This window comes from Myotis daubentonii, chromosome 6 (genome assembly GCF_963259705.1).
Source record: "Myotis daubentonii chromosome 6, mMyoDau2.1, whole genome shotgun sequence".
Taxonomy (NCBI): Eukaryota; Metazoa; Chordata; class Mammalia; order Chiroptera; family Vespertilionidae; genus Myotis; species Myotis daubentonii.
In genome coordinates this window covers 30217518-30244732 of record NC_081845.1, presented here as the reverse complement: position 1 = coordinate 30244732, position 27215 = coordinate 30217518, and the positions used below count along the sequence as shown (strand labels likewise).

The 27215-nt window shown below is 42.1% G+C and overlaps 1 protein-coding gene across 4 annotated transcripts in view; it reads right to left on the bottom strand.

The window, feature by feature from the left end:
* Window positions 1–18396, bottom strand: part of UTRN (utrophin) — a 446319-nt gene extending 427923 nt beyond the window's left edge. For 2 of the 4 annotated variants that reach the window (XM_059700586.1, XM_059700589.1), the window contains exons 1-3: window positions 18257–18396; window positions 17971–18107; window positions 12597–12748 (exon numbers count right to left, since the gene is read on the bottom strand). In XM_059700586.1, coding sequence (XP_059556569.1) covers window positions 12597–12675 — 79 coding nt within the window. In that variant the 5' untranslated portion in view covers window positions 12676–12748; window positions 17971–18107; window positions 18257–18396. Of the gene's footprint in view, window positions 1–12596; window positions 12749–15916; window positions 16030–17360; window positions 17500–17970; window positions 18108–18256 lie in introns of those variants that run through there. The other 2 variants (XM_059700588.1, XM_059700587.1) reach the window with 2 other exon arrangements.
* Window positions 18397–27215: the final 8819 nt, after the last annotated feature.

The window sequence follows — 27215 nt, the reverse complement described above, 5'->3', positions numbered from 1 at the left end:
AGGCCCATGGGAGGCCATCAGGGAGCAGGGTCCTCAGGTGAGAAACACTACTCTAATTACTCCATGAGTAAAAGAGAGATTGACTGGCCTATTTTCAAGTGACAAACACATCAACATTTTTGAAAAGTAAATTACCTTTCCTGTTAGGAAAAATAAAGCATGTGATACCCACTCCACCGGAGCTTGATGAAGCACGGGTTCCATTAATAATAATAATAAAAAAAATCTGAACCAGAGTGTTAATTAGTAATTTATGTCTGATTATTTGCCACTTTTAGCAACAAAAGGGAAAGATTTATCAACAAACTGGGTCAAACATGATCGGAAATTATGTCCTTCAAACCTGTGTCTACCCACCCTAACTCCAGCAATCAGGTATTTTGCTTGAATGGCTCTGAGACAACAGAAGCAACAAAAGGTTCAGAATCTGGGTTGTAGCAAGAGTGTGGGGTCCTAAACTCATGCTACAGTATCAGACTGCCAATTTAATTTCCATCAGAAAAGACGGAAACACTATAAGAAACGCAACCCTAATAAGGGTCAACTTTTGATGGATCATAGACCTCCTTTGAAAATGTAATGAAAACTGTGAACACTTTCTCCCAGAAAATGTGTAAAAAAAACTCTGTACACATTGCATGCAGTAATCAACTTCAATAAGAAGTAAAAAAATAAATAAATAAATAAAAAATAACTATCTTTAAAATGTTAAGAAACTAATCAGCCCTAGCTGATTTGGATCAGTGGATAGAGTGTTGGCCTGTGGACTGAAGGGTCCCAGGTTCAATTCCGGTCAAGGGCACATGCCTGGGTTGTGAGCCTGATCCCCAGTAGGGGGCATGCAGGAGGCAGCTGATCAATGATTCTCTTTCATCATTGTTATTTCTACCTCTCTATCTCCCTCTCCTTCCTCTCTGAAATCAATAAAAATAAATTTTTTTAAATGTTAAGAAACTAATCAAGTTAAGGCAATTATTTCTGGAGGAAGAGCTAATAACTGACTGTGTTGAGAACTTGAATTACAACATGATTTGAAAAACTATACATCTGGTTAAAAATGACAAAACAAATCCCATGAAGGCAAAGTGTACAATGAGGCTTTAGCTGTGTTACGACTAATGGCTAACCATCTTTCAAAGCCTTTCTCCTCCTCCTTCTCCACATGTGCCACTCTAGCATTTCTAACCTCAATTATTTTCTCAACTCTTACCTGCTCCCTGCCTCCCTCCAACTCTCCTCCCTTCTAAGGGGATCTTTCATACTGCCAACCAAGTCATCTTACTGAAAAACAGTATCAAGCCAGTCATTAACCCACGACAAATTCCATAGTGACCCCCTCCAGAGAAAAGATCACACCTCTTAGCTTACTTCAAAAGAGCTTTCAAAATCTGGCCCCAATCTCTCCCATCCTCTGCAAAGCCCCAGCCACACTCCAGCTACAGACTCAAAATGCATTGTTCTTCTGCAATGCCCTTCCTTCGCTGTCCACATGGCTGTCTCCTATGCATCCTTCACCGCATAGCTCCAATTCCCTCCTCTTAGGGCCCTCTCATTCCCACCAGGGCAAGAAATCTGTCCTTCCTCTTCCCATGTTCCCATGACCTTGTGTGCACCAAGGATGTCTATTTGTGCCTCTCTTCCCAAGCAGCCTGACAGCACCTTAAGAACAGACACATGTCTTACTCACTGCTGAGCCCATCATTTAGCAAAAAAATTGAACAACAACCATTATATAGAAGCATATCTGATTTTTTTTTAATCATGAAGGTACACCGTAAACCTTTATAGTGCAGTTACTGTTTGTAGCAACTAATCTACCTACTGGCATCAGAAAGTCAAATCAGGAAAGCATATATCCATACACAAGCAAAAAGAGGCAAAAATAGAAATAAAGAGTGAACAGGAGGCAGAGATGAATTCTGGCTCGGTGATCAGGTGGTGAAATGTTTTGCTGAAGGTTGAGGATGAAGGTTTCAAATTTGGGGCGGGGGGGGGAAGAGTAGACACAGGGTGGGGAGTGGAAGTGGGGATGAAGAGAACAATCAATTGAGCACAGAAAACAAAGCAAGCCATCTTTGACAAGAGCTCAATAAAGGAATACTTCAGTGCTGAATATTTTGGTATGATCTTCTGGGTTCAATGGGTCACAGTAAGAAATGCACCAACAATGCCATCACTCTCCTGACCCACTTCCACAGTTTTACCTTGGCTCAGCACAACCCAAGCTCTCCAAAACACAAGACAAAAGGGGGGAAATGCCCAATACCAAGATATCTACTAACTTTTGAAATTGTTTAAAGGGCAGTGTTTACAAGGAGAAATAATCTTCACTCTTTGACTAACACTCTCCTTGATTCTCTGAAATGCACAGACCACATTCTCTTTCATTCCGGGAGTCTTAAACCTGCCTCCTTTGTCCATAAATCAATGGCACTAAACATAACTTATTACAACCCCAGTTGCTGGGAACCTACTCACATGACTGCGTCAGAATCCCAAAGGGTGGTTGTGACATGCAGCCTGGGTTAGAAACTCCACATAGAAAGAGCCCAAAGCCTGACTTTTAAAATAAAAGCATATGCATACATCTATGTAATTACTGAATTAATATTGACATGATTCACACACAGCCTATGAGGAGCAAGAGAACCAACCAATTAGTATCAACTTCAAAATGCTATGCCCCGCCCCACCCCCAAACAAACAGTCTCCTCATGTAAAGATCATACCAAAATCTTAAAAAGAAAAAGGAATGGGGGATTTGAAGATGGCGGTGTAGGTAAACGCCTATACTCACCGCCTCCCACAACCACATCAAAATTACAACTAAAATACTGAACAACCATCATCCAAAACTGCTGGAAAACTGCCTGAATGTAAGTCCTACAACTAGACAAGTAAAGAAGAAAGCACACGGAGACTGGTAGGAGGTGCTGAGACCCGGAACGGCCTGGTCTGGCACCCATGTGGGCCGCTTTTTAAATCGGGAGGGAGATCGTCTCTGAGGAGGCTGCCTGGAGCAGCAAGGGGGCCAAGCCCCACACCAGATCCCCAGCCCAGGGTCCCAAAGCTGGGGAAAGAAGTCCCTACGGGCAGGAAGAACGATGGGCTGTAAAAACCAGTGCGAATTGGGGCCCGGTGACATGGAGGCTGCTGGAGACCCAGCTGTTCCTCTTAAAAGGCCAGCACCATGAACTGAACTTACACAGTCCTGCTTCCTCTGAGCTCCAGCACCAGGACGAGGCTCTGGGGATCACAGACACATATGAGGAGCTGGATTGTCTGGCATCGGGGCAGGAACTTGGGGGTGGCTTTCTCCCAGATGGAGGTGCTCACAAGAATCATTGTTCCTTTGCTTGGACCTACCTGGTGGCAGGGCTGACTGACAGCCATTTCTGTTTGCTCCACTCTCCTGTGGTGATTCCCTAAGACACCGCCTCATCCAATTTACAACCTCACCCAAGCTGTGTGCAGCAGCTTTTGCATATGAATGGCCTGTCCTTGCTCAGGCTAAAATATCTCAAACAAGCTTCAGCTGGGTCAAGGAACCCCAAACCTATCAATAAAAGGCCCAAGACCCAGCACCAGCACCAGCCTGCCTTGCTTCATAGCTGGGCCTCACCTGGGTACTTTCAAACCTAAGAGAGAAATCTGAAGATCTCCCTGTAGCTTCTGCTGGGTGGCCTCAGGCAGTGGCTGACTTTGCACCTCCCTGGAGACCCAAGAGCCAGTGTACCTAATGGTCAGTGTCAGACCACACCAGATTACAGCTCTACATATCCATAAGCAACACACTCAAGGGAAAGACTCAGTGAGCACCAAAGCCCCACTGAAGCAAGTCCTGCTCCATAGGGCTATCTCCTACACAGCAGCTCTTCCACTGTAGTCACAGCTGGTCCTCATAGCCAATGGGCCTGGAAGTCAATTCCTCCCAGTGACACCAACAGCAATCAAGTCTCAACTACAACAGGACTGTGCTCACAGCCCACAAAGGGGTGTACCCAGAGCTCCCAGTTCAGGTGACTGGGGAGGCTGAGCCACTGGGCCCTACAGAACACCTACTACACTAGGCCATTCTACCAACTCAAGGAGACATAGCAACACTATCCACTACATAGAAACAAACACAGGGAAGCAGCCAAAATGTGAAGACAAAGGAACATGTCACAAATGAAAGAAATAGAAGAAAGCAAACTATTGGGCATAGAGTTCAAATCCACATTATAAGGTTACTCAAGAATCTTCCAGAAAGCTCCAAAAAAAAAAAAAAAAAAATGGAAACGGACCGGTTAGAAATTAAGCATACATTGACTGAAATAAAGAATAATATACAGGGATTCAAGAGTAGAGTAGGGGATTCTAAGAATCAAATCAATGATTTGAAATATGAGGAAGCAAAAAACACCCAACCAGAAGGGCAAAAAGAAAAAAGAATCCAAAAATATGAAGATAGTGTGAGCACCAATCAGCATTGGTTTTTACAGCCCGTAGTTTCTTACTGCCCATAGGGACTTCTTTTCCCAGCTCTGAGACCCTGGGCTGGGGATCAGGTGTGGGGCTGGGACCCCTTGCTCCTCCTGGTGGGACAACTTCAAGCATACCAACATTTGCGTTATGGGGGTGCCAGAAGAAGAGAGAGAGCAAGATATTGAAAACCTATTTGAAGAAATAATGACAGAAAACTTCCCCTTCCTGGTCAATGAAATAGACCTACAAGGCCAGGAAGCACAAAGAGTCCCAAACAAGGTGAACCTAAAGAGGACCACACCAAGACACAGCATAATTAAAATGCCAAGGGCTTTCCTGGTCTGGTAGCTCAGTTGATTAGAGCATCACCCCAACGCACCAAGGTTGTGGGTTGGATCTCTCTCACTCTTGCTCTTGTGCCTGCTTTCTCTCTCTCTCTCTCTCTCTCTCTCTCTCTCTCTCTATCTATCTCTCAAATCAGTACAATTAATTAATTAACCAACTAATTAAAAATGCCAAGGGCTAAAGACAAAGAGAGAATCATAACAGCAACAAGAGAAAAACAGTTAGCTACCTACATGGGAATGACCATATGACTGTCTGCTGATTTCTCAACAGAAACAATGCCAGAAGGGAGTGGCAAGAAATATTCAAAGTTTTGAATTGCAAGGACCAACAAACAAGATTACTCCACCCAGCAAAACTATCATTTAGAATGAAGGTTAGATAAAGAGCTTCACAGACAATAAAAAGCTAAAGGAGTTCGTCACCACCAAACCAGTATTATATGAAATGTTGAAGGGTATTCTTTAAGAAGGGGAAGAAGAAGAAAAAGAAAAAGATCACAACAAAATGGCAAATACATACCTATCAACAATTGAATCTAAAAATCAAAATAAACTAATAAGAAATCTAATGAACAGAATAAACGGGTGAATAAAATAGAATCAAAGGCATGGAAATGGAACAGACTGATGATTCTCAGAGGGAAGGAGGTTGGGGGTGGGAGGAAATTAAACAAAGATCTTATATGCATATATGATTACCTATGGACACAATAGGGTGGCAAAGGCCTGGAGCAGGGTGGGAACCAGCTGGAGGAATTGGCTGGGCATTGGCTGGGGAAAGAGGGACATCTATAATAATCTCAACAATAAAGATTTTTTTAAAAAGGAATGGAAGAAATTTGCAAGTATTAAGACCATGGAATTAGAAAAGTTCTAAACAGATAATACTTGTTCAATTACAGCACCATGTTTATTGCACAGTTGTACCACTTTAGAGACACAAAGTGATGTTTTCTATTGGATTCCCCTGCTACATCAGAAATGTGATTATGTGTTCTTTTCTTCCCTTTCACAACAATTTGTTTCATAATTACATGTAAGAGTTATTGAACTAGACAGAAATCATAACAACTAAACTGACCACCCACCCACCAAGAAAAGTTCACTTGAAAATATCCACCTATGAGATGTTATTCTCACACTTTACACTTTGAGTTCAATGGCTATGATGGACAGAATTGATTTTTCTTAAAGAAACTGAATTCTCTAAACTGATGCGAGGTTTTACCACCCCCAACCTTAAGCATAGCTGCCAAATGAGTACATGCAAACAATTCCCCCATGCCCTAGGCCAGGAGCACAGGCTTCTGACAGAGACCGACCGGCTGCAATCAACCTCGGTATTTGGCTGTGCAAAAGGTGCATGTAAGCCTCCGGCAGCTGGCATGTGCACATCCAGGGGCAGAAGAAGCAAAAGTGAAAAGGCTGGGTCTGAACTGGATTTCTCAGCTCACAAACCAGCATTTTGAGAGTAAATACATATGTATTTAAAAACCCACACCAACTCACATGCCAAATACCAAATTGAGTGTGTTTATTATTATGCAGTTCTGGTAAAAAATAACAATAATAATAATAATAATAATATAGCAAACACCTCTGCCTCCACAGATAGCTTCAGCAGGATATGAGGGGGGTCGTCCAGCCAATACATCTGAAACCACCTGAGTATCCTTTCACGATTAAATTTTAACTAATATTTACAACTGCTTCAATGACCTTACATGTTCCCTTGTTCCCTGAAAACCATCATATCAGCATGTAGTTCAAACGTCTGGCCTCAAAGAAGGTTCAATAAAATTGAGTTTTCCATTCCGTCTATATAATTAATGTACTTTCACTGCCTAGAACATTCTCAGCAATTCACATTTTTCCGATCATGTACGGATCATCTACCAACCTTTCACAACCATAGTAACAAGTCAGGGGAATCATATTTATATAGAAAACTCTTCTATGATTGCACTCTTTCAGCACAATGAGGAAACAACTCGGAGATGTTACAGGCATTACGAGAATAGCTGCTCCACTCTGTCCGAGTTGAGTTTCCATCAAAGTTACTTGTCCCTCACCACAAATCCCCAAGGCTCATGGAAAAAACCAAACCTGTTCAAAGACCTTCCTTCACAGCACAGGTATTCCAGCCATGCAAAGCTTCAGAAAAACACAAACAAAAAAAACTAATTTTTACAGTCCCTTAAGCTCTTTAGAAAAATCCCCACTGATATTTTTTTAAATGAAAGAGAAAGAAGCAGACCAACGACTCCCTAAATACAACTTAACCACTGTCCTTCATAAAGAAAGGCTTCTGAAAGATAAGCAAACATGATAAACTTGCTCATAATTTTCATAAAACTGAATCTTGCTCAGCAAGCTTACTTTATCGCAAATATAGCATCTTTTTAAAAAGGCTTGCAGTAAATGTAACCAGGTATAATATTCCATCTTAAATAATTCACTTTCTTTTTATTTCACTCGCCTCTCTTTTCTCCCTTCCCCTTCCCCCACCTCTTACCAACTCTTTCAACCCACAGATACCCATCTGGGCATCAGACCAGGACTTAAACTGTGCCAAATCGCAGTGCATCTGAAATCCTCTACCTTTTTTCACCAGCCAGTGAGAAGCCTTGAGCAGCAGTCGGAAGAAAAGAGAAGGGAGAATTCACGTCAGAAACAGATGATCAGCTTCTCTACCTTCCACCCAGAGGACTGCCTGTCCTCTGGTATTTTCCCCTTTGCTAACTCTTGACAGAGAATGACACAGACCAGAGCCAGGGAAGGCCAGGACAGATCTGGGAGCAGCAGGTCGTATCTCCTACAATTTGGCCCTCCCTTGGCAGCACTACAATGACAACTGGGGGCCCAGGAAGGCTCTCCCTCACAGCCTGGAGTCCCAACCTTGGTCACCAGAAAGGAAGAGGCAGAGGCACATATAAATCCAGCTCATACTGTGAGAAAGTTGTAAGCAATAGATTTAAGCTCCCAATGAAGAAGAATTCCACAAGCAACAAAATAAACAACCTTGTAAACTAGAAGACTCAGCACTATGTGGAGGTCAAATGCAGGGTTTCTGGAGTCAGATCTCCTGAGCTCTAATCCCAGATCTGGCATTTTCTAGCTTTGTAAGCCTTTTTTCAATGAATAAACATTCATTGCTCACCTACTATGAGCTAGCAGTTTGGTCTCTGTACCTTTGGAATTAAATTCTAGTGGGAAGTACATTAATAAATACACAAAACAAGAAGAGTGCCAGGTAGAGATAAGAACATAGAGAAAATTTAAATATACTGATGCAGTCAAGAGTGACCAGGAGAGCTACTTTCTTTTCCTTTTTAATCCTCACCAGAGGACATGCTTTAGAAAGAGTAAGAGAGAGCGAGAGAGAGAAACATCAATGTGAGAGAGAAATATGGATCGACTGCCTTCCTTACATTCCCTGACTGGGGATCAAACCCTCAACCCAAGTATGGGCCCTGACCAGGAATCGAACCAGCAGCCATTCAGTGCACAGAGAGACACTCAATCAACTGAGCCATTCTAGCTGGGCAAGGGAGACCTACTTTCTAAAGATCTATCTAGGAAGATCTCTCAAACATGGCATTTACATCTAAATCTAAATGATAGCAAGGAGCCCATCAGACAAAGACAGGTGTAAAAGGGATGTGCAAAGGCCCTGAGATCGGCACAACTGGGCCTTTGGAGAACTAGAAGGAAGGCCAGTATGGTCAATTACTTCTGTGTGGCTCACATTTGTCATCTGTAAAACAGTGGTTGTGAGGATGAAACTCTTGACACCACATCTGCACACAGTCTATGTTCAATAAATGTAAATTGCTAGGATTATCATCCTCATCATCACCAATGAGATACCATCATTGGAAGTGTGCAAGCAGAGGCTGGGTAACCACCTTGCAGGCATGGTTGAGTTATATGGCCTCTAAAATTCTCTCAGCAATTAGGTCCTCAGCAATTAGATCCCAAAAGGTGGAAGAAGAAAGGGCAAAATTGTTATACACAGGCTTCCTACCCAAGGTACTTAAAGAACACATTGAATCATGCAACAATGTGGCGCTTACCTGACTAACTCATTCAGGTAAATGGCCCCTTCCCATCTGAGCGTCTATGATTCGAATCCCCAGATTGTCAAAATCCCCACAGGTAGCCAGCTGACACACTCTCTTTAGCCCTGAGTGCTACCCTGGTTAGGAGGCTCTCAGTTAAAACTTAACCACAACAGAACTGAGAACATCAGAAAAGGATGCCTTGTTCTATATTACCAGCTTTAACATGTGTTAGCTATTGATAGGATGAAGTAGCAATGAGCATATTCTTTGACTTGACATGCATCCCAAACCATTGTATTATTTCATGTTTAAAATGTTACAAACAGAAATGTACACATCACAGACTCCATTGGCTATGTTTCCACTAAAAACAAACAAACAACTCTATATCTTGGCCTACTCTCTCACAATATTTACTAATTTGGTAAGCTTTCTGAAGCCCACTAATTCAAACTGTGAAAGATGCAGTTACTGATGACAAACGACGTAGGTGTGTTTAAGTTAGGAAAAGAAAGGTCTCCATTTACCCCACCTCAAGCTCTTAATAATTAAAGGTCATATTATTTCAAGTTCTTTTCTAACGTTCATTCAAATCTAAGGTAAATGTGGTAAACCATAAAGAAATATATGGGGTCATATATCCCCCATATAGAGTTAATGGGCTAATTGGTATACACATTTTCATCATCTACCCTTGATAATTTCATACATCTGTTTAGAAGGTGGAAATAACATAAAAAATGTAAAACCTCATACACATCTTAAAGCCAAATAATAATGAATGAGGGCAATATAAATAATCCCAATAACTTGATGTAAAATGCACAAATATTTTTGTTACACCAGGCTTTTAGCTTTCCAAATTCAAGTATTTGGGAAGGAGTGAGAATGGAAGAATCTTGATAAACCAAGAGATTAAATTAATCAATTTACTCTCAACTTGTTTTTCCCACACTAATCTTTTCTCCCTCCCCCATATCCAATCTCCAAAAGGAAGAAATCTAGAGAAGCAGATTAGATTTAAAATTCTTCCATCGGAAAACATCCCTTTAAAACAATGAGAAAGCAACAACTTAAGCATAGAAGGAGTCCAAGAAGGATCTTTTTAAAAAAAAAATGCATTATATGTGGATGATTCCTTTGAATGAATCTGAACTAAAAATACCTATTCAATATGTATATTTTGGTATACCAAAAGACATTATCACTGTATGCTAATATTTACCTTAAAAGAATCAAAACTGTGCCTTTCAGAAAGCAGAATTGGGACTAACAGGCCCATTCAAATCCAAATTTATCTACTGGCTCTTGCAACATAATACAGCCAAAAGAATGTGATTCATATCTCAGCTATGCAACAGCTAACTTTTCAATGTGTTTTGAAGTAGGTGCCACCAAGCAAAAAAATGTAACAGTCAGAGCCTTGGCATTGAAACACTCTAAGCAATTTGAGAGCCTTTAAAAATAAGAACTAAGTAATACAGGCTCATTGAAGAACTTTAGAAAATACATACAAGCAAAGAGAGAAAAATAATAATCCCAAAATGCCAAGGTTAACACTATTAACATTGTAGTGTATAATCTGCTAAATTGTTTTAAAAAATAATTTTCACCTAACTGAATTCATACTGCATATATTTTTATTTGACAAAGTCAAGAACACATTTCTATGCATATATATAGATATATACATATCAATAACATATTATGAATGTATATTCTTCTGCTTTATGAATATACCTAATATAATTAACTCCACTGAGATTCTCTACAATCAGTTCAGAGGCCCTACACTAAATGAACAGAGTAGGCTGACCACTATTTCCTGAAATTATTTGTCTATGGCATCCTTTTTTAATTAGAACTTATGCTCATTTCAAAATACTTTGGGAAATTATGACTTAACCAGTCCTCAATACTGTATTTTTATGGTGTTTCCAATTTTTTTCCTTTTATAAAAAATGTTGTGATCAACTTCTTGCTTGTGCATTTCTGTGTGTTTTAGGAAATAACTCTAAAAATAGAGTTAATAGGCTAATTGGTATACACATTTTAAAAACATGATGATTTCTGCCCAACTGTCCCCCAACAGTGTATGAGAATTGTAAGTCTTTCTAAATGGTAATTTTTAATTTAAAAAACAATTTGGAAGCTATGTGTACTCATCATATATGCTTAGCATTTCGAAACTTATTCAATTACTTTTTATGGGCATGGTTGAAGCACATAGTTATAAATATCAAAGGTCTTACTGTAATAGAGGTTGACTCAGACAACTATTTAAGAATATATCTCCTCACAATTTATAGAACATGACCAGCATGGATATGTTAAATTGTCTCACTTTCACTTTCCTCTGTGTTACATGTACATAGTCTGGATATATATTCTTAATAAAATACTAATAATCCCTTATATCTACATAATATTTTATATTACTAAAATATTTAAAACAAAAAGAATTTTTGAGAAAAAAATACCCTCAGATGTTTAAAACAGGATAGTAAGCTTTAATGTACCTAGAGATCCTTCAAGCTCCACAGTAGTAGCTACAGATTTAGAGCCAGGACTGTTATAACCAAAATCTTTACCAATCAACCAGTTCCAGTACCACAGAAAGAAATGTGTATCTTAAGTGTGTATGTCTATTAATTTAGAGCTGATTTTCAGTGCATATTTCTGCAGTTTCATGTACTGAGAAATAAGCTCCTAATATAATATAAACATGATACATGGAGCAAAACAGGCTGTATATTCCTTTTTTTATCTTAAAGTGACAGTGGTTGTAATTTTATACCTGAGACCAACTCTCAAGGTTACTTAAGTATAGTGTTCACACCCAGGGTAGAGTTCTGTGTAATTTTCAAAGCTCAAACAAGCCGAGCCTACTCAAAAATATCTCCCCTTGAGCCTGTCTCAAAATCATATTTGAAGCCTTTTTAAAATATAGAATTTATTATTGAATAGGTATGGAGAGGAGCCAGTGCATCTGCATTTAAAAAAAAAAAAAAAAAAAAAAGCCTTCCCAGTTGATTCAGTTGAACAGCGACAGCGGAAAAGCACTTGGTTACATAAAAAGACTGGGGGTGTAGAGCAGTATCTTAGGTCCCCAATTTAAATGTTCAGATGAAAACCATTAATCTGTCTTAGTCCGGTTTATTAGATTACCTAGGTGAAAACTGTACCTTGAGAAGGTTCATAAGAAGTTTCAAAGATGGAAGCAGAGGTAAGAAACCTGTAGGCCTAGCCTTGGCCACCAAAAGGAATCGGGGTAAGGACATATGTGATCGAAGCAAAACTACAGAAGATCCATCCTGCCAGAAACAATGGCACCTCCTACTTTAAGCATATATAATCCTTTCAACTTCATAAAATAGGCTGAAAAGGGAAAACATGCTCAGCTATATTTTTGTGTTAAAAGGGGTGAGTCTGATAAAAGCACAGCATTCAACTACTGGTCCCAGTGTAACTAAACAATGCCAGTCAGCACAGGATGAGATCAAACTGGGTTGAGAAATTCAAATAGGACAGTCAGAGACACTATGTTACCTTTCATAATATAATACTCCTTTGTCAGAATTATATTTCTCAAAAGAAATTTGTCTCACAAGAACAGTGCAACACAAGCCAAAAAAAAATTTTTAAAAAAAAACACCCTATGTCTTCTAAGTGGTTTATGTATATAAACCTGGCATTTTCTTAGGCTCCCATTACTTACCAGATCGGGACTTAATGATGTCACTGAACTCGTTCTGCCCGTCATCAGGCCTGGCCTCATGTTCTCCATACTTGGCCATCTTTGCTGAGTTTCAGTAAAATCCAAACACTTTACTAAATCCTCTTTTTTTTTTTTTTTTAAGACATCAATACCTAAAGAGAAAAGGGAAAGTATGGACTTGAAAAAAAATAAGTATATACACATGTAATACATATAGTCATATACAGTTATATATCATCACCATTTATTCAGGAAATATTTATTCAGTGCCTGCTATATATAAGGCACTGATCTGGGAATGGGGATATGACTATCAAAGAGACACAGCCTCTGCCATCATGAAGTTTATAGATACTAAGCAATTAACTATATAATGAATTATTCTGATACGCTACAAACATACAAAGGAGATGCACAGAGTAACATTATCATAGAGCAGAGGAATCTAACCTGCCCTGGGCAATTAGAGAAGCCTTCCTTGAAGAAGTGACATTGGAGCCAAGTTTTCAAAACATGAGAAGAATTTAATTAGGTAATCCTTGATTGAATTCAGAATTTTTCAAAATACACAATTTGGGATAATTTGGAAAAATGTGAATTTGGGCGATATATTAGACCAGTGGTTCTCAACCTTCCTAATGCCACGACCCTTTAATACAGTTCCTCATGTTGTGGTGACCCCCAACCATAAAATTATTTTCGTTGCTACTTCATAACTGTAATTTTGCTACTGTTATGAATCATAATGTAAATATCTGATATGCAGGATGTATTTTCATTGTTACAAATTGAACATAATTAAAGCATAGTGATTAATCAAAAAAACAATATGTAATTATATATTCAATATGTGTTTTCTGATGGTCTTAGGCAACCCCTGTGAAAGGGTCGTTCAACCCCCAAAGGGGTCGCAACCCACAGGTTGAGAACCGCTGTATTAGACAATATTATTGTATCAGTGTTAAACTTCTTTAATATTGGTTAATGGTTGTGTCCTTATGCAAGGAAATGTCTGATTGTAGAAGACACATGATGAAATAGTTTGCAAGGAAGTATGATAATATCTTCAACTTAAGTTCAAGAAGGACAGCATATATCTGTCTGTATATGTTTATCTATATGTCTATGTATAAATGTACACAAATACTAGTATACACATGAATACACAGAGAGAGACATATGAAATATTGAAAAGTGACAAGTGGGGAATGTAGTTAAAGAATACATGAATGTTTAGTCTTATATTCTTTCTAGTGTAATATTACAGACAGAAAATGACTGTGGCCTAAACCGGGGAAGATGGAAAGAAAATGGGTGGATATGTGGGATGTTAAATACTAAATAAAGAAGGTGCATAGGATTTGGGAGCTGGTTGGATATGAGAGGCTCAGGATACTAAGGGACAAAATGACTGCCCGATTTGGCTTGGGCAATTGAGTAGAGGGCGAGTCATTCACTGAGCTGGGGAGTTCTGGAGGATAAGCCTCTGCAGGTAGAAATAATGAAAGTAGTTTGGATTTGCTGAGTTTGAGGTACCTCTGATATTTATATGTGGAAATAACAAAAAGCAGTTGGGTATTCAGGTCTGATCTAAGGAATGCTTTCAATTAGATATAAATCTGAATAGTTATATGTTATGTCATTTTAGAAGGTGCATCATATTAATTCTGCTGGGTACAGATATCACTCAATAGAAATAATTTTAATTTTTAGTAATTAATTAGTCATAAGCATCTTTAGAATTTAAAGAACTAAAGATTCTGTCCTACAATGCCACCTTTTCTTTAAGAATATTAGACTAGTACATTGCCCTAATACCTTCTGAAACACACTGCCCCCAAACACCCAGATAGATTCAGAACTCAATCAGCCACTTGGCTCTATCCTAAGAGTCCCTTAAGGAGACCCCAAATGCAAATTAAATAAATTAATCATTTCATTAGGAATATAATAGGCAACACTTCCAAATATTAATCTGTGAAAAATGGATGATAATTCACATACTAGTATTACAACATTTATCAGAACCAGAGTTTACTGCTAGCTAGGATTAGACATCTCAATTCTTTAACTCAAGGATGCATCATATGGTATTGTTATTTTATAATATATTTCATTTTGTATATTATATACTATTATTTTATATATTACTAGAGTCCCGGTGCACAAATTCATGCACGGGTGGGGTCCCTCGGCCTGGGTGGCAATCGGGGCTGATCGGGGCGTCTTGCCCAGTCCCAATAAGGGCTCATCGGGACTGACCGGCCGGGGGGAGGGACCACGGGAGATTGGCCGTGGGAGCGCAATGACCACCAGGGAGCAACTCCTGCGTTGAGCGTTTGCCCCCTGGTGGTCAGTGCACATCATAGCGACCAGTAGACCGGTCGTTCTGTCAACCAGTCATAAGGGCCACTTAGGCTTTTATATATATAGAAGATTTTTGTGATATGTACTATTCAAGGAAACATCATGTTATTTCGTAATAATATAAATATGTAATATGTAATGATTGTTATATTTTTATCCTTATCAGTCAGAAAAGGGGTGTGTTATAATAATAAAGATATCAAAATTACCTTAGAAAAAAGTTTTGTGTTAAAGAGTTGAAGCAGATGAAAACTGTGGTAGATTCCTAAAGTTGTAGGAACAATGTACTCTCCAGTAGGGAGGAAAATGTAGATTGTGGGTCATCAGTCTGCCAAAATTTATGAGTATAAAAAAGTTTTACATTTTTTTATATTGCTCTACTACTGTTAAGACTTTAGGTATTATTATGTGGTTACATTTCCTTTTGGGGGTACATGCCTATAAAGATTTGCTGAATTCTTAAGTGCATTTTATTATATTCAAAAACCAAAAACTTTGTTCAGAGGAATGCATATAAAATTTTATTACAGAAAATCAAGTTTGCCCAACAAAATTCTCTTAACCGGAAAGTAACTATTCCCTTTGAGAAATATTTCTAATGCTCTCCATATAACTGGTCTTAGCCAAAGGTCTTCACTTCAAAGCTTCCCAAAGATCTATCCTACTCCATAAAAAAAAAGTGAACTCTTTACACAGGACTTTAATTCCTTTTCACATAAATATTTGCTGATTGTAACATTTTATTTTGCCCCTCTCCTTAAGATAATTTCTCAAATGTTCCCTGCTTGATCATCAAAATCCCGTACGTACTACAAAGACACAGAAGAAAGGGGGATAGATCAAGGACAGGGGAAGAATGGGAAGAAGGAAGAAACAGGTCTAGCCACCAACTTCCACTTGTTGCCGTGAATGGCAGGGGACTCCGTGTTGAGTAACATGGCAAGAAAAGATACCTTCTTCTAAATCGATACATGCTGCAGTGGTTTGTAATCGGTGGTCAGGAGACAGAATGGAAGTTCCATCACTAACAATGTGCCCTAAGATGGCCCTCCATTTTCACATCCATGACACACACAGCTAGCTGAGAAACAGAAGAAATGAACGGGAGTTGCTTTAGGAGGTTTAGGCCCTTTACAGTTATTGTTACCATTTATTGTCATTTATATGTAATTTATTGTTACCACGGCCCTATGTTTCTGTGCCCTGATAAGGATGTTCGCCAAGGTTAGCCAGATCTTCTCACTGAAACCAACACACTCAACTCGAGGTTCACCAACATTTTCCTGGGAACATGTCTGGCTGTCCTATGGACCTGAAGCCATGAGTGTGTGTCAGTCAATAAACCAACCTGGGGTGAAAGGATAGGGGATGGCCTCCAAGGGAAAGTTTTAATTTCAAAATAATATGGGAATTACACAATGGACGAATACAAAGATGTTCAACAGTGTACAGTTTTGATGGAAATGTGATGCTGATCCTTGGGCAGAAAGTATTCATTCATTTACCCTGGCGACCAAAACCCCTAGCTAGAGTTCCTGCGAAGGGAAGCCCAGGGGGAAGGAGTTGGATACATAGTTAAAGGCACCACCCAGCGCCAAGAACTGCCATTCACTCTCGCAAGTGCTCCAAGGGAAGGTGAATACTACAGTGATTAATACTGTTTACAGGGCAATAAATTGTATGTAAACACCCAAAGGGAAGTTAAAGAGCTGTCTCATCGGGCCCGTAAATAAGGGGAATGACTGCGTAAGCCTGGGCCCTCGCCGCCGCCTGGAACTCTGCAGGCTGAAGCCCCCACGAGCTTCGCATTCCTCCAGCTCCCGCCTGGCCCGCAGCACCATCCGCCCGCCGCCAGCGTCCCCCGCGCCCTCCAGCAACCAGCCGGACGGGCCACCCCGACTTCCTGGGACCCGTGCAAGTTACTGGGCTATGGATGCGGCTGCTGTCGCCAGGCCAAGGGGCGGGGAGCTCCAGTCAGGTCCCGAGGACCAGGGACTCCCCCAAACTCGTGCCCTCGGGGCCGCAGCTACCGTGCCACCGACACCCCCGAGAGCCGCGTGGGAAACTGACCTGCGAGGCCCTGGTGACCCAGGCGACCAGATGGCTGGGAATCCCGGGAATCCCAGAAAGGGGCGCCCTTAGGTTAGACCCCGGGCTCCCGTTCGATGTAAAACAAATTGCGGTCCGCGGGCTCTAGGAGGTCGACACGTTTCCTCCCTCCCTAGAACAAGTCCCTTTCCGGGTCTGGGGGGAAAGTCTCTTTTAACAGGTTGCCTTCTAAAAGTTGCACAGCCTAAAATCCGTGCTTGGGGGGGGGGGGGGGGGGGGGGTTGTACGTGGCCTTGGACAACCAGAACCTCGGATCCGGGGCCAAAGGTAGGGCATGAATGACCTTACCAGCTGCAGAAAGAGATGCCAAGAGTCCGGACCATGCACCGCCCCCTCTCCGGAGCCCCACCCTCGCGAGCAGCGCCGGCCCGGAGGTCCAGCACGTTTCCTGTCAGGCAGACGGCTGGGAACTGCTCCCCAGCCCGCCGACCACGCCACCCTCTCCTAGCGGACACCTCCGGCCCCGCCCTCCCCGGCCGGGGCGTGTGTGACAGGCCACGTCCCCTCCTGGCGATCACTGGCCCTGCGCCCTGACCGCGCGAAGCACGGATGCGGGACTCTCACCCCGGCAGGGGAGGCTGGGGGGCCCAGCGGCAGCCTGGGACCTGTCGGCGGAGTGAGGATCCTTCCCTACTAAGCGGATCCCCAGGACCTCCTCCTCCTCGCTCCAAGTGTCAGTCATTCTCTGCTCCGCCGCGGGGTAGCAGAACTCAGGTCCCCAGGAAAGTGTACGCAAAAGTTGGTTACATCTCAGCCTCGGGGTGGAGAAGGAGCGCGGGACGCGGATCCCGGGCGCAGGAGCCTCCGGGGAGCCCGTCCTCCGCGCAGCCCACGCCCCGTCCCCCCGCGGCCGTGGTCACATTACCCGGCGCGGCGCCTCAATAATGCATGGACTTACCTGCTCCCGTGACCGCGCGCCCGCCTCGCCTGCCAGCCGCCGCCGCGTCCCCAGCGGGCCGAGGGCTCGTTTGGATGTGTTTCGGGTCGCAGTGATCGCGGGGGTGGTGGTGTGCAAGCGTGAGTGCTGTGGTGCAACTTTAAAAAAGAAAAAGAAAAGAAATGTAGAGACCTAAACGAGGTCCGAGAGGGAAAAAGAATTTTGACATCCGATTAAAACTGCCCCTGACTTGTGCAACCTTCCTGCCCAGTAGTTCCGCCAAAAACAAAACAGTCCTAGTGCAAACCTGGCACCGGCGCGGAGGCACCAAGTTTGCCAAACACCAGAGAGTTTTCCGTCTGCAGAAACGGCCCCAAAGCAGGGGGGCGCCGCTCCCGGCGGTTCCCCTATCGGCTGCGGGAGCCCCCGGCTCCTCCTCGCCCCGCGGCGGGAGAAAGCCCGCGGCAGGCTGCGGCCGCCCGCTCTCCGCCGCCGAGGCCAGGCGACTCCCCAACTTCGGGCGAGCGGCTCGCTCCTCCCGCTCCCCCTCCTCCCGCTCCCCGCCCGCAGGCCTGCCCCTTTGTTGGAGCGGAGCGCTGGAGGCAGAGGAGGAAGGGTGGGGCGCAAGATCGCTCCGTGGCGCCCCCCTGGGAACCGGCTCGCGGCCGGGCACCCCGGGGCGCGGTCTCCCGAGGAGGCGGAGGAGGCCGAGCAGGTCCAGTTCGCCGGCCGCCGCCGCTCCAGCTCCCCGCCGCCTCCCGCGCCCCGCCGCCACCAGCCCAGCAACTTTGTTTCGGGAGATCAGCCCCTCTCGCCTCCCAGTTCGGCCCTGGCCCCAGCCCGGCCCAAGCGGCCACCGCCGGCTGGGCTCCGGGGAACGTGGCGCCCAGAGTCACCTGACCGCGTGCCCGGTCGTTGAGCGCCCGCCCAGCGCGCCCTCCCGGCTGGTGGCGGCCGGCCCGCGCTCAGCTGGCCTGGGGCTGCGCGCGCCCGCCCGCGGCTCCCGAAGTCAGGAGCTAGCCTCCCACAAGCACAAGCCCCTGGACTCAGATTGTCTGAAAATGGGAGTCACGCCCCCTCCTCAGCCACACTGGGTAGTTCTGGTGCTATCTTCTCCTTTAGAGATAAATTTCCACTTGCTCCTCCACTCACTCCGTCTCAGCTGGCTGGCATTCCTGATTTGTTGGCCCTACTTCCAAGGGTATATTAGTATTTTTTTGTGTAGTTTTCTCAGTGTCGTTTAAGTATTAAGAAAAACTCGAAATTTCGTTTTATATTGATTCATGCCTACACATAGTGTATGTGCTGACCTTATTTTCCTATTTTTCCAATGTACACACACACACACACACACACACACACACACACACCTATCATAGAGCCCGTCTCAAGGCTGAGGGGTTGGTTAAAAAATATCTGGGGAAAAAGGAGTTTGTGCTCTGTGTGCCTTTTTCTTATTCACATATTTCATTCCCCGTGTGTTTCTGTGATTCTTTTTACTTGCTAAGCATGCTGTGGAGGGAAAGAAAAAAACAACCCAAGTTGCTAATTGGTATAAACAAAGAGGAAAGGTTGATTGATAAGCAAGCTCTGGGCTCTTGCTGGTTTAGTATTTGCAAGTTAGTAAAAATAAACCCTAGAGCCTTAACCAATTTTTTCAGAAAGAATGCACTCGCCTTTTATTAGTTATAAAGTGAAAGTTTCCCCAGTCCCTAACTACTGCAGAGGCGTAGGAGGTCCTGGAAGATAGTCTTTCTTCAAGTCTCTAGTTTAGCTTCCTTCCTTGAGGGTTTTTCTTCATATAATCCATATAAAATCCAGAAGATTAATTTGAAATGGTTATAATTCATTCACTTTTTTCATTCATTCATTCATTCAACAAGTGCCAATTTGGGGCCTGCCAGGTCTCCTGGCACTGTGAATGGTGCAAGTAAAAATCCCATAGAGATCTTACCTTATAGAACTTCAAATCTAGTGAGATAAGGCATGTAAACAAGTAAGGCTGTGCAAGATCAGCAGTAAGTATCAAAAGAAAATGACAGATCAAGTGTTACTTGAGTCTGGCTGTATTAAGGGAGACTGTTGTTTCTTTGAACTGATGATTCTACAGACCCTTAAAAGCTCTCATTGGGCACTGTTATCTTGCTTGTTGAGTTGATGGAAACTCAGATTTCCTCCTTTAAAATAAAACCACATTGGAGTGTTTGAGGATTTTGTTACTTAAAATTATGTAAGTGAAAAGCACCTTGTAAATTGCAAAGTGCTACACAAATATTTAACTCAAAGTTTTTGAAAAACACCATCATTTGGGGACCTAGAATTTCTGAGTTTTTAAGTTCCGAGGGAATGTTTAGTTAAGTTTCCCCAAAGGCTGTAAGGAAAGGGTTATAAGGGACAACAGCCACCATCTGTGCAGGAGTGACTCCACCCCATACTACACCTTCAGTGGCTTATGGCGTGTTCCCTGTGCTCTATCTGTTTCCAGCCCATTCCCCCTCATGCATAGACTGATAGTTTCTGTAGGCCCTGGACGAGAGAGAACAGAGAACTTCCTATTGATGAGATGACCATGAGGACCTAAGCAGGTCCTGCTCCCCGTGTCCTGTGTAAGTGGGGAAATCACATTTAATGGCAGATTCTGACCACTGAGGACTACATTTCCATCGAGCAGACAGTATCATCTTCCTCCGAAGCCTGAGAATGGAGTTGGGGGGAAGTGAGAGATAACCTGCAACCAACATTCCACCTGCAGCTCACACAGCAGGGACATAGGCCTGCAATGACCGTGCTCAGTGGGGCTGTGTCTGCCCACTCCAGAGATCGATGTAGAGCCTTCAGAGGAAGTGATAGGAATGCGGCCCAGGATCTACCAGTAACCCAACAGTCATCACAGAACAGTGAAATTTTAAGAAAATTGAACTTCTGTCATTGGGCTAAAGCCCTTGACATGGGAGAAAATCTTACGCTATGAGCCGTGTATATGTAGATTCATATATAAAGATATATGCATATGTATGTATATATAATATGCAGAGAGACATGATTCTACATAGATATTGTTCATATATAAAGAACAGCATCCTAATACAAGAGCCAAAAAGGAAACTTTCTCTACAAAACTTTGTGCAAGGATACACAAATGCAGTTTCTGTATAAGCAACAGAAACACAATGTATAAAAAGCAAGACACTCCTTCAGTTTTACACTTGGTGTTGACTACGAATAAAGCCCTACATGGAAGCATTTAAGAGAGGGACAAAGGTTAGGGAATTTACCTTTTCTTATCTTTTTCAGGTCAAGAAAGTATAGATCTATAGCTTACATATAATAGCTACTGGAATATTTGCTGAAATTGTTGCTGAATTCTTCAGTCCAACATTTAATACTTATTATGCAATTTGCAGATAGATATAACTGAAATTCTCTGTGATACAATTAAGGGGAAGAAGACGATGACAATGATGAATGAAACTTTTAAGAATAATTAGCACCAAGGAAGAGTGTCTTACAGTGTAGTGAGCTAAAGAATCACCAGGGCCTGGACTTCCAGTCAAGATGGTGGCTTAGGTAAACTCTATGCTCCCCTCCTCCCACAGCCACATCAGAATTACAACTAAATTATAGAACAACTGCCCTTGAGAACCACCTGAAGACTAGCTGAACAGAACTCCCATAATTAAGGATATGAAAAAGAAGCCACACGCAGACTGATAAGAAAGGTAGAGTCTTGGAACAGGCTGGTCCCCCACCACGTGTGGTGGTTAAGAATCAGAAGGCATATCTTGGATGTGGAGGCCCCCCTCAGGGCTCCCAGCCTAGAGCACCAGCAGCAGGAAAAGGCGTCCCCACAACAGCTGTCTGTAAAAATCATCAGGGATTCCGTCCAGTTGAGGTAGAGGGCTACTGGGGACTCAGACATTCCCTCTTAAAGGGCCTGAGCACAGACTCACTTGCCCACAAATGCTCGCCCTGAGCTCCAGAGAAGGGATAGCAGCTTGAACAGCTACAGGGACATGTGGGGAGGGACTGAATTGTCTGGCTTCAGGGGGAGGGCCGGAAGGGCAGCTCTCTCTGACATAGCAGTGCTGGCAGGTGACATTATTGCTTGGTTGATCCCTCCCCTGACACAGCCAGCAGGCACAGATGGCACCATATCTGAGTCTCCATTAACCTGGTTAATACCACTCTAGCCCCACCCTGGTGATTTTCTGAGACCCCACCCAATTCAAGCACCTGGCTTGAACCTCTGTTAGCAGTTGTTCCTCACAAACTGCCTACCTCAGCCCACACTGCAGACTTTACTAAAATCTCTCAAAGGTCTGCAAAACCAAACAAACAGTGGCTGGATTCGGAAAGCCCTGTACCTCCTGTTAAGAGGCCCCCAACACTAGTGAAAGCCAGCCTTAGCTCATAGCACAGTGTCCCCCAGGCACCTCCAAGTCCAGCACAGGCAGCTACCAACCTTAGATCACTTTGTAGTTCCCATCAGATAACCCCCGGCTGAGCACAGGCAGTGGCTGAGCTGGGCCTGCACTGGAGCTTCTCCTAAGAGGCCCCCAAACCAACACACCTAATGGCTGGCTTCAGACCACACTAGAGCACCCCCCAATCAGCTCCACAAATGACACACCCAAAGGCGAACTCGAACTCCTCGCAGGCACCAATGCCCCTGTAAAGTGAATCCCATTCTGTGGGGTCAGCCCCCGGAACAATAGCTCATCCATAGTAACAGCCAGTTCTCACTGTCAGGCAGCCTGAGGGTTAATCCCACTGACGTGCCAACAGCAATCAAGGCTCAACTACAATATGAGGGCACACACAACCCACACAAGGGACACCCCTGGAGCACTTAACTCAGGTGACCAAGGAGTCTGCAGCAGATCCCATAAGCCCCCTGCTATGTAAGGCCACCCTACAAGACTGGGAGATGTAGCAGATCTACCTAATACATCAAAACAAACACAGGGAGACAGCCAAACCGAGGGAATAAAGAAACAAATCCCAAATAAAAGAACAGGACAAAACTCCAAGAAGAGTTAAACAAAATGGAGGCAAACAATCTACCAGATACACATTTCAAAACACTGGTTATAAGGATACTCAATTAATTTAGGAGGGAAATAGATGAAATCAGTGAGAACTTACACAAAGAGATAGAAACCATAAAAAGAACAAGTCAGAAATGAAGAATACAATAACTGAATGAAGAATAGATTAGATAATAATCAACAATAGATTAGATGAAGCAGAGAATCAAATTAGTGATTTGGAAGACAGTGAAACATCCAATTGGAATATGAAAAAGAAACAAGAATTTTAAAATGAGGATAGTTTATCCCTAGCCAGTTTGGCTCAGTGGATAGAGTGTCGACTGCATATTGAAGGGTCCCAGGTTCAATTCCGGTCAAGGGTAATGCCTAGGTTATGAGCTCAATCCCCAGTAGGGGGCATGCAGAAAACAGCCAATCAATAATTCTCTCTCATCATTGATGTTCTCTCTCTCTCTCTCTCTCTCTCTCTCTCTCTCTCTCTCTCTCTCTCTCTCTCTCTCTCCCCTCTCTCTCCCTTCCTCTCTGAAATCAATAAAAATATATTTTTAAAAATAAATAAAATGAGGATAGTTTGAGACCTCTGAGACCGTATCAAGCATAACAACATTTACATCATAGCGGTAGCAGAAGGATAAAAGAGAGAGCAAAAATTGAGAACCTATTTGAAGAAATAATGACTGAAAACTTCCCTAACTTGGCAGAAGAAATAGACAAGTTCAGGAAGTGCAGAGATTTTCAAACAAGATGAACCCAAAGAGGCCCTCACCAAGACACATCATAATTAAAATACCAACAGTTAAAGACAAAGGGAGATCTTAAAAGTAGCAAGAGAAAAGCAGTTAATCATGTACAAGGGAGTTCCCACACAACTATCAGCGGATTTCTCAATAGAAACTTAGCAGGCCAGAGGGATCGGCACAAAAATATTCCAAGTGATAAAAAGCAAAGACCTACACCCAAGATTACTCTACCCAGCAAGGCTGTCATTTACAATCAAAGGAGAAATAAAAAGCTTCCCAGGTAAGAAAATGTTAGATTGAAAGACACACACAGACTGAAAGTAAAGGGATAGATAGAAAAAGGTATTTAATGCAAATGAAAATGAGAAAAAAAGCTGTTGTGACAATATTTATACCAGACAAAACAGACTTTAAAACAAAGGCTATAATAAGTGATAAAAAAGGACATTTCATATACAAGAGTCAAGATACAGAAGCAACCTAAGTGTCCATCAATAGATGATTAAATAAAGAAGATGTGGTACATATATGCAATGGAATATTACTCAGCCATAAAAAGAATAAAATCTTGCCATTTATAACAACATGGATGGACCTAAAAGGTATTATGATAGGTGAAAAAAGTCAGACAGAGAATGACAAATACCATGGGATTTGCCTTATGTGTGGAATCTAAAAAACAAAATAAACAGTCAAAATAGAAACAAATTCATAGGTACAGAGAACAAACTGATGGTTCCCAGATGAGAGGGGGTGAAGGGGTTGGGTGAAAAAGGTGAAGGAATTAAGAAGTACAAACTGGCAGCTGCAAAATAATCTGGGGGTGTAAAGCAGAGCACAGGGAGTATAGTCAGTAGTGCTATGTATGGTGCCAGGTGGGTGCTAGACTCATCGGGGGTCACTTCATTACTTATGTGATGTCTAATATGACATTGGATGTCAGCTGTAATTTTACAAAGATATAAAATTTTTAAAAATCATCACCAGGGAGTATATTTTAAATTCAGGTTGCCTGCCAGCTCCCAGCAATTCTGATTTACTAGGTCTGGTGGGGCCAAGGAAGCTACAGTTTTAACAAGCAACCCATGAAGTTAAATTACAATGGTTAGGGAGCTGAATTTTGAGCCACAGTTCCCCAGGGGCCTCAAATAGACCACTTTCGATGAGTGGAGAGGGGTCTAAAATTTGCCTTTTTCACAGAAAAAAAAAACACACAAAAACTCCAAACTGGATCGATCATAATTCAAAATACCCACCATTAGCCTTATCTTCTTTAATTCAAGTGTTTCGTTCTGTTGTGATCACCTTTGACGTTCATTAACACCCCAGGAGCATTCTGGGCAATTCAACCTGCACTGAGGTACAAAGCCTGCCAGATACTTTTAAGAGACATCTGGTGGCAGGGGGGCAGGCAAGAGAGGACTGTCGAGGCTGTAGGAACTCAAATGCAAGGTCCAAAAAAGCCTAGTACAAAATAAAAGCTGTTAGGGAAAAAAGAGCAACTGATAGATTCAAATGAGAGCATATAAGAGGCTCTGAAAGAGAAAGAAAAGAGGAGGGAGGAGTGGAGAGGGTCTGCCCACTGAGAACTGGAGATTCTTCTTGAACCACACAGGTGCCTTGTGTTGGGTTTAGCATACTTGTTACTTTTACTTGGTTTCATTTACTTTGTATAATTTTATAATGTTGGTACTGGAAGGGATTTTGCAAGAGTCCTTCAACCCTCTAATTTTGTGTATAAAGAAAGACATGAAAGATGCAAAACAGGCTAGGAGAGTTCATTTAGATAAAATAAAGGCATCTACTGGGGGAATGTTCAAATTATGAAGAAGTAAAAAGAGAGCATTTCTATTATATTAGTTTATTGTTAACCTTGAGGAAGAAGAGGAGGAAGGGAAAGGAGGAGTAAGGAAAGGAGAAGGAGGAAAAAGAGGAGGAGGGATGGGAGGATGAGAAGGGAAAGAGAGGGAGGAGGAAGAAGGGAAGGAGGAAGAGGGAGAAGAGGAGGAAAAGGGGGAGGAGGAGAAGGACGGGAAGGAGAAGTACAGAGAGTGTAGTTGAGAGAGATCGGGGCTGGATTTAAGCTAGCTAAGTGCTAATTATTATACTGATAGTTATTAGCTGTATGATCTTGTGGAACTTACCCTTCAGCTTTCTGTCTGTAAAACAGAATACCTTCCTGAAGTGTTGTTGTGAGAAGCAAATGAGTTACTTAATATAAAGCATTTATCACAGTATCTGGTTCTGTTGTACTTGTATTATGTTCCTTCCCCTTTCTCTTAACTCAAGGATCTGCTGAAAATTTCATTGTTCGTATGTAGGAATGCAGTGGGTTTTTGTACATTGAATTTGTATCATGCAACTTTACTATATTTGTTTATTGTTCCTAATAGTTTTTTTGGTGGAGTCTTCAGGGTTTTCTATATAGAGAATCATGTCATCTACAAAAAGTGACACTTTTACTTCTTCATGCCCAATTTAGAAGCCTTTTATTTCCTTCTCTTGCCTTATTTCTCTGGCTAGGACTTTTAGCACTATGTTGAATAAGAGTGGTAAGAGTGGACATCCTTATCTTGTTTCTGATTTTAGAGGAAAAGCTTTCAGTTTTTCACCATTGAGTATGATATTAGCTGAGAGGTTGTCATATATGGCTTTTATTATGTTGAGATACTTTCCTTCTATACCCATTTTATTGAGTGTTTTAATCATTAATGAGCATTGCATCTTATCAAATGTTGTATCTTTCTGCACCTATTGATAAGATCATATGATCTTTATCCTTTGTTTTATTAAGGCACCATATTACATTGATTAATTTGCATATGTTGAACCATCCTTGTGCCCCTGGAATGAATCCCACTTAATTATAATGTATTATTTTTTAATGTATTGTGGGGGTTTTTCCCCCTAGCATTTTGTTTAGGATTTTTTTAAAAAATATCTAATTTTTTGTTGATTTCAGAGAGGGAGGGAAAGGGAGAGGGAGATGGAAATATCAATGATGAGAGGGCATCATTGATTGGCTACCTCTTGCACACCACAGACCTGGAATCGAACCAGGGACCTCTTGGCTCCTAGGTAGACTCTCAACCGCTGAGCCACACCTGGCTGGGCTGTTTAGGATTTTTGCATCCGTATTCATCAGAGATATTGGTCTGTAGTTTTCTTTTTTGTGTTATCCTTGCTGGGTTCCTATATACTAACAATGAAATTTCAGTAAAAGAAATAAGAAAAACAATTCCTATTGCAATTGCAACAGCAACAACAAAATAAAATACCTAGGAATAAACTTAACTAAGGATGTGAAGGACCTATTTCCTGAAAACTACAAAGCATTATTAAAAGAGATTGAAAAAGGTACAATGAAATGGAGAGTTATTTCGTATTAATGGATTGGAAGAATCAACATAGTTAAAAATGTCCATATTACCCAAAGCAGTATACAGATTTAATGCAATCCCATCAAAATTCCAAT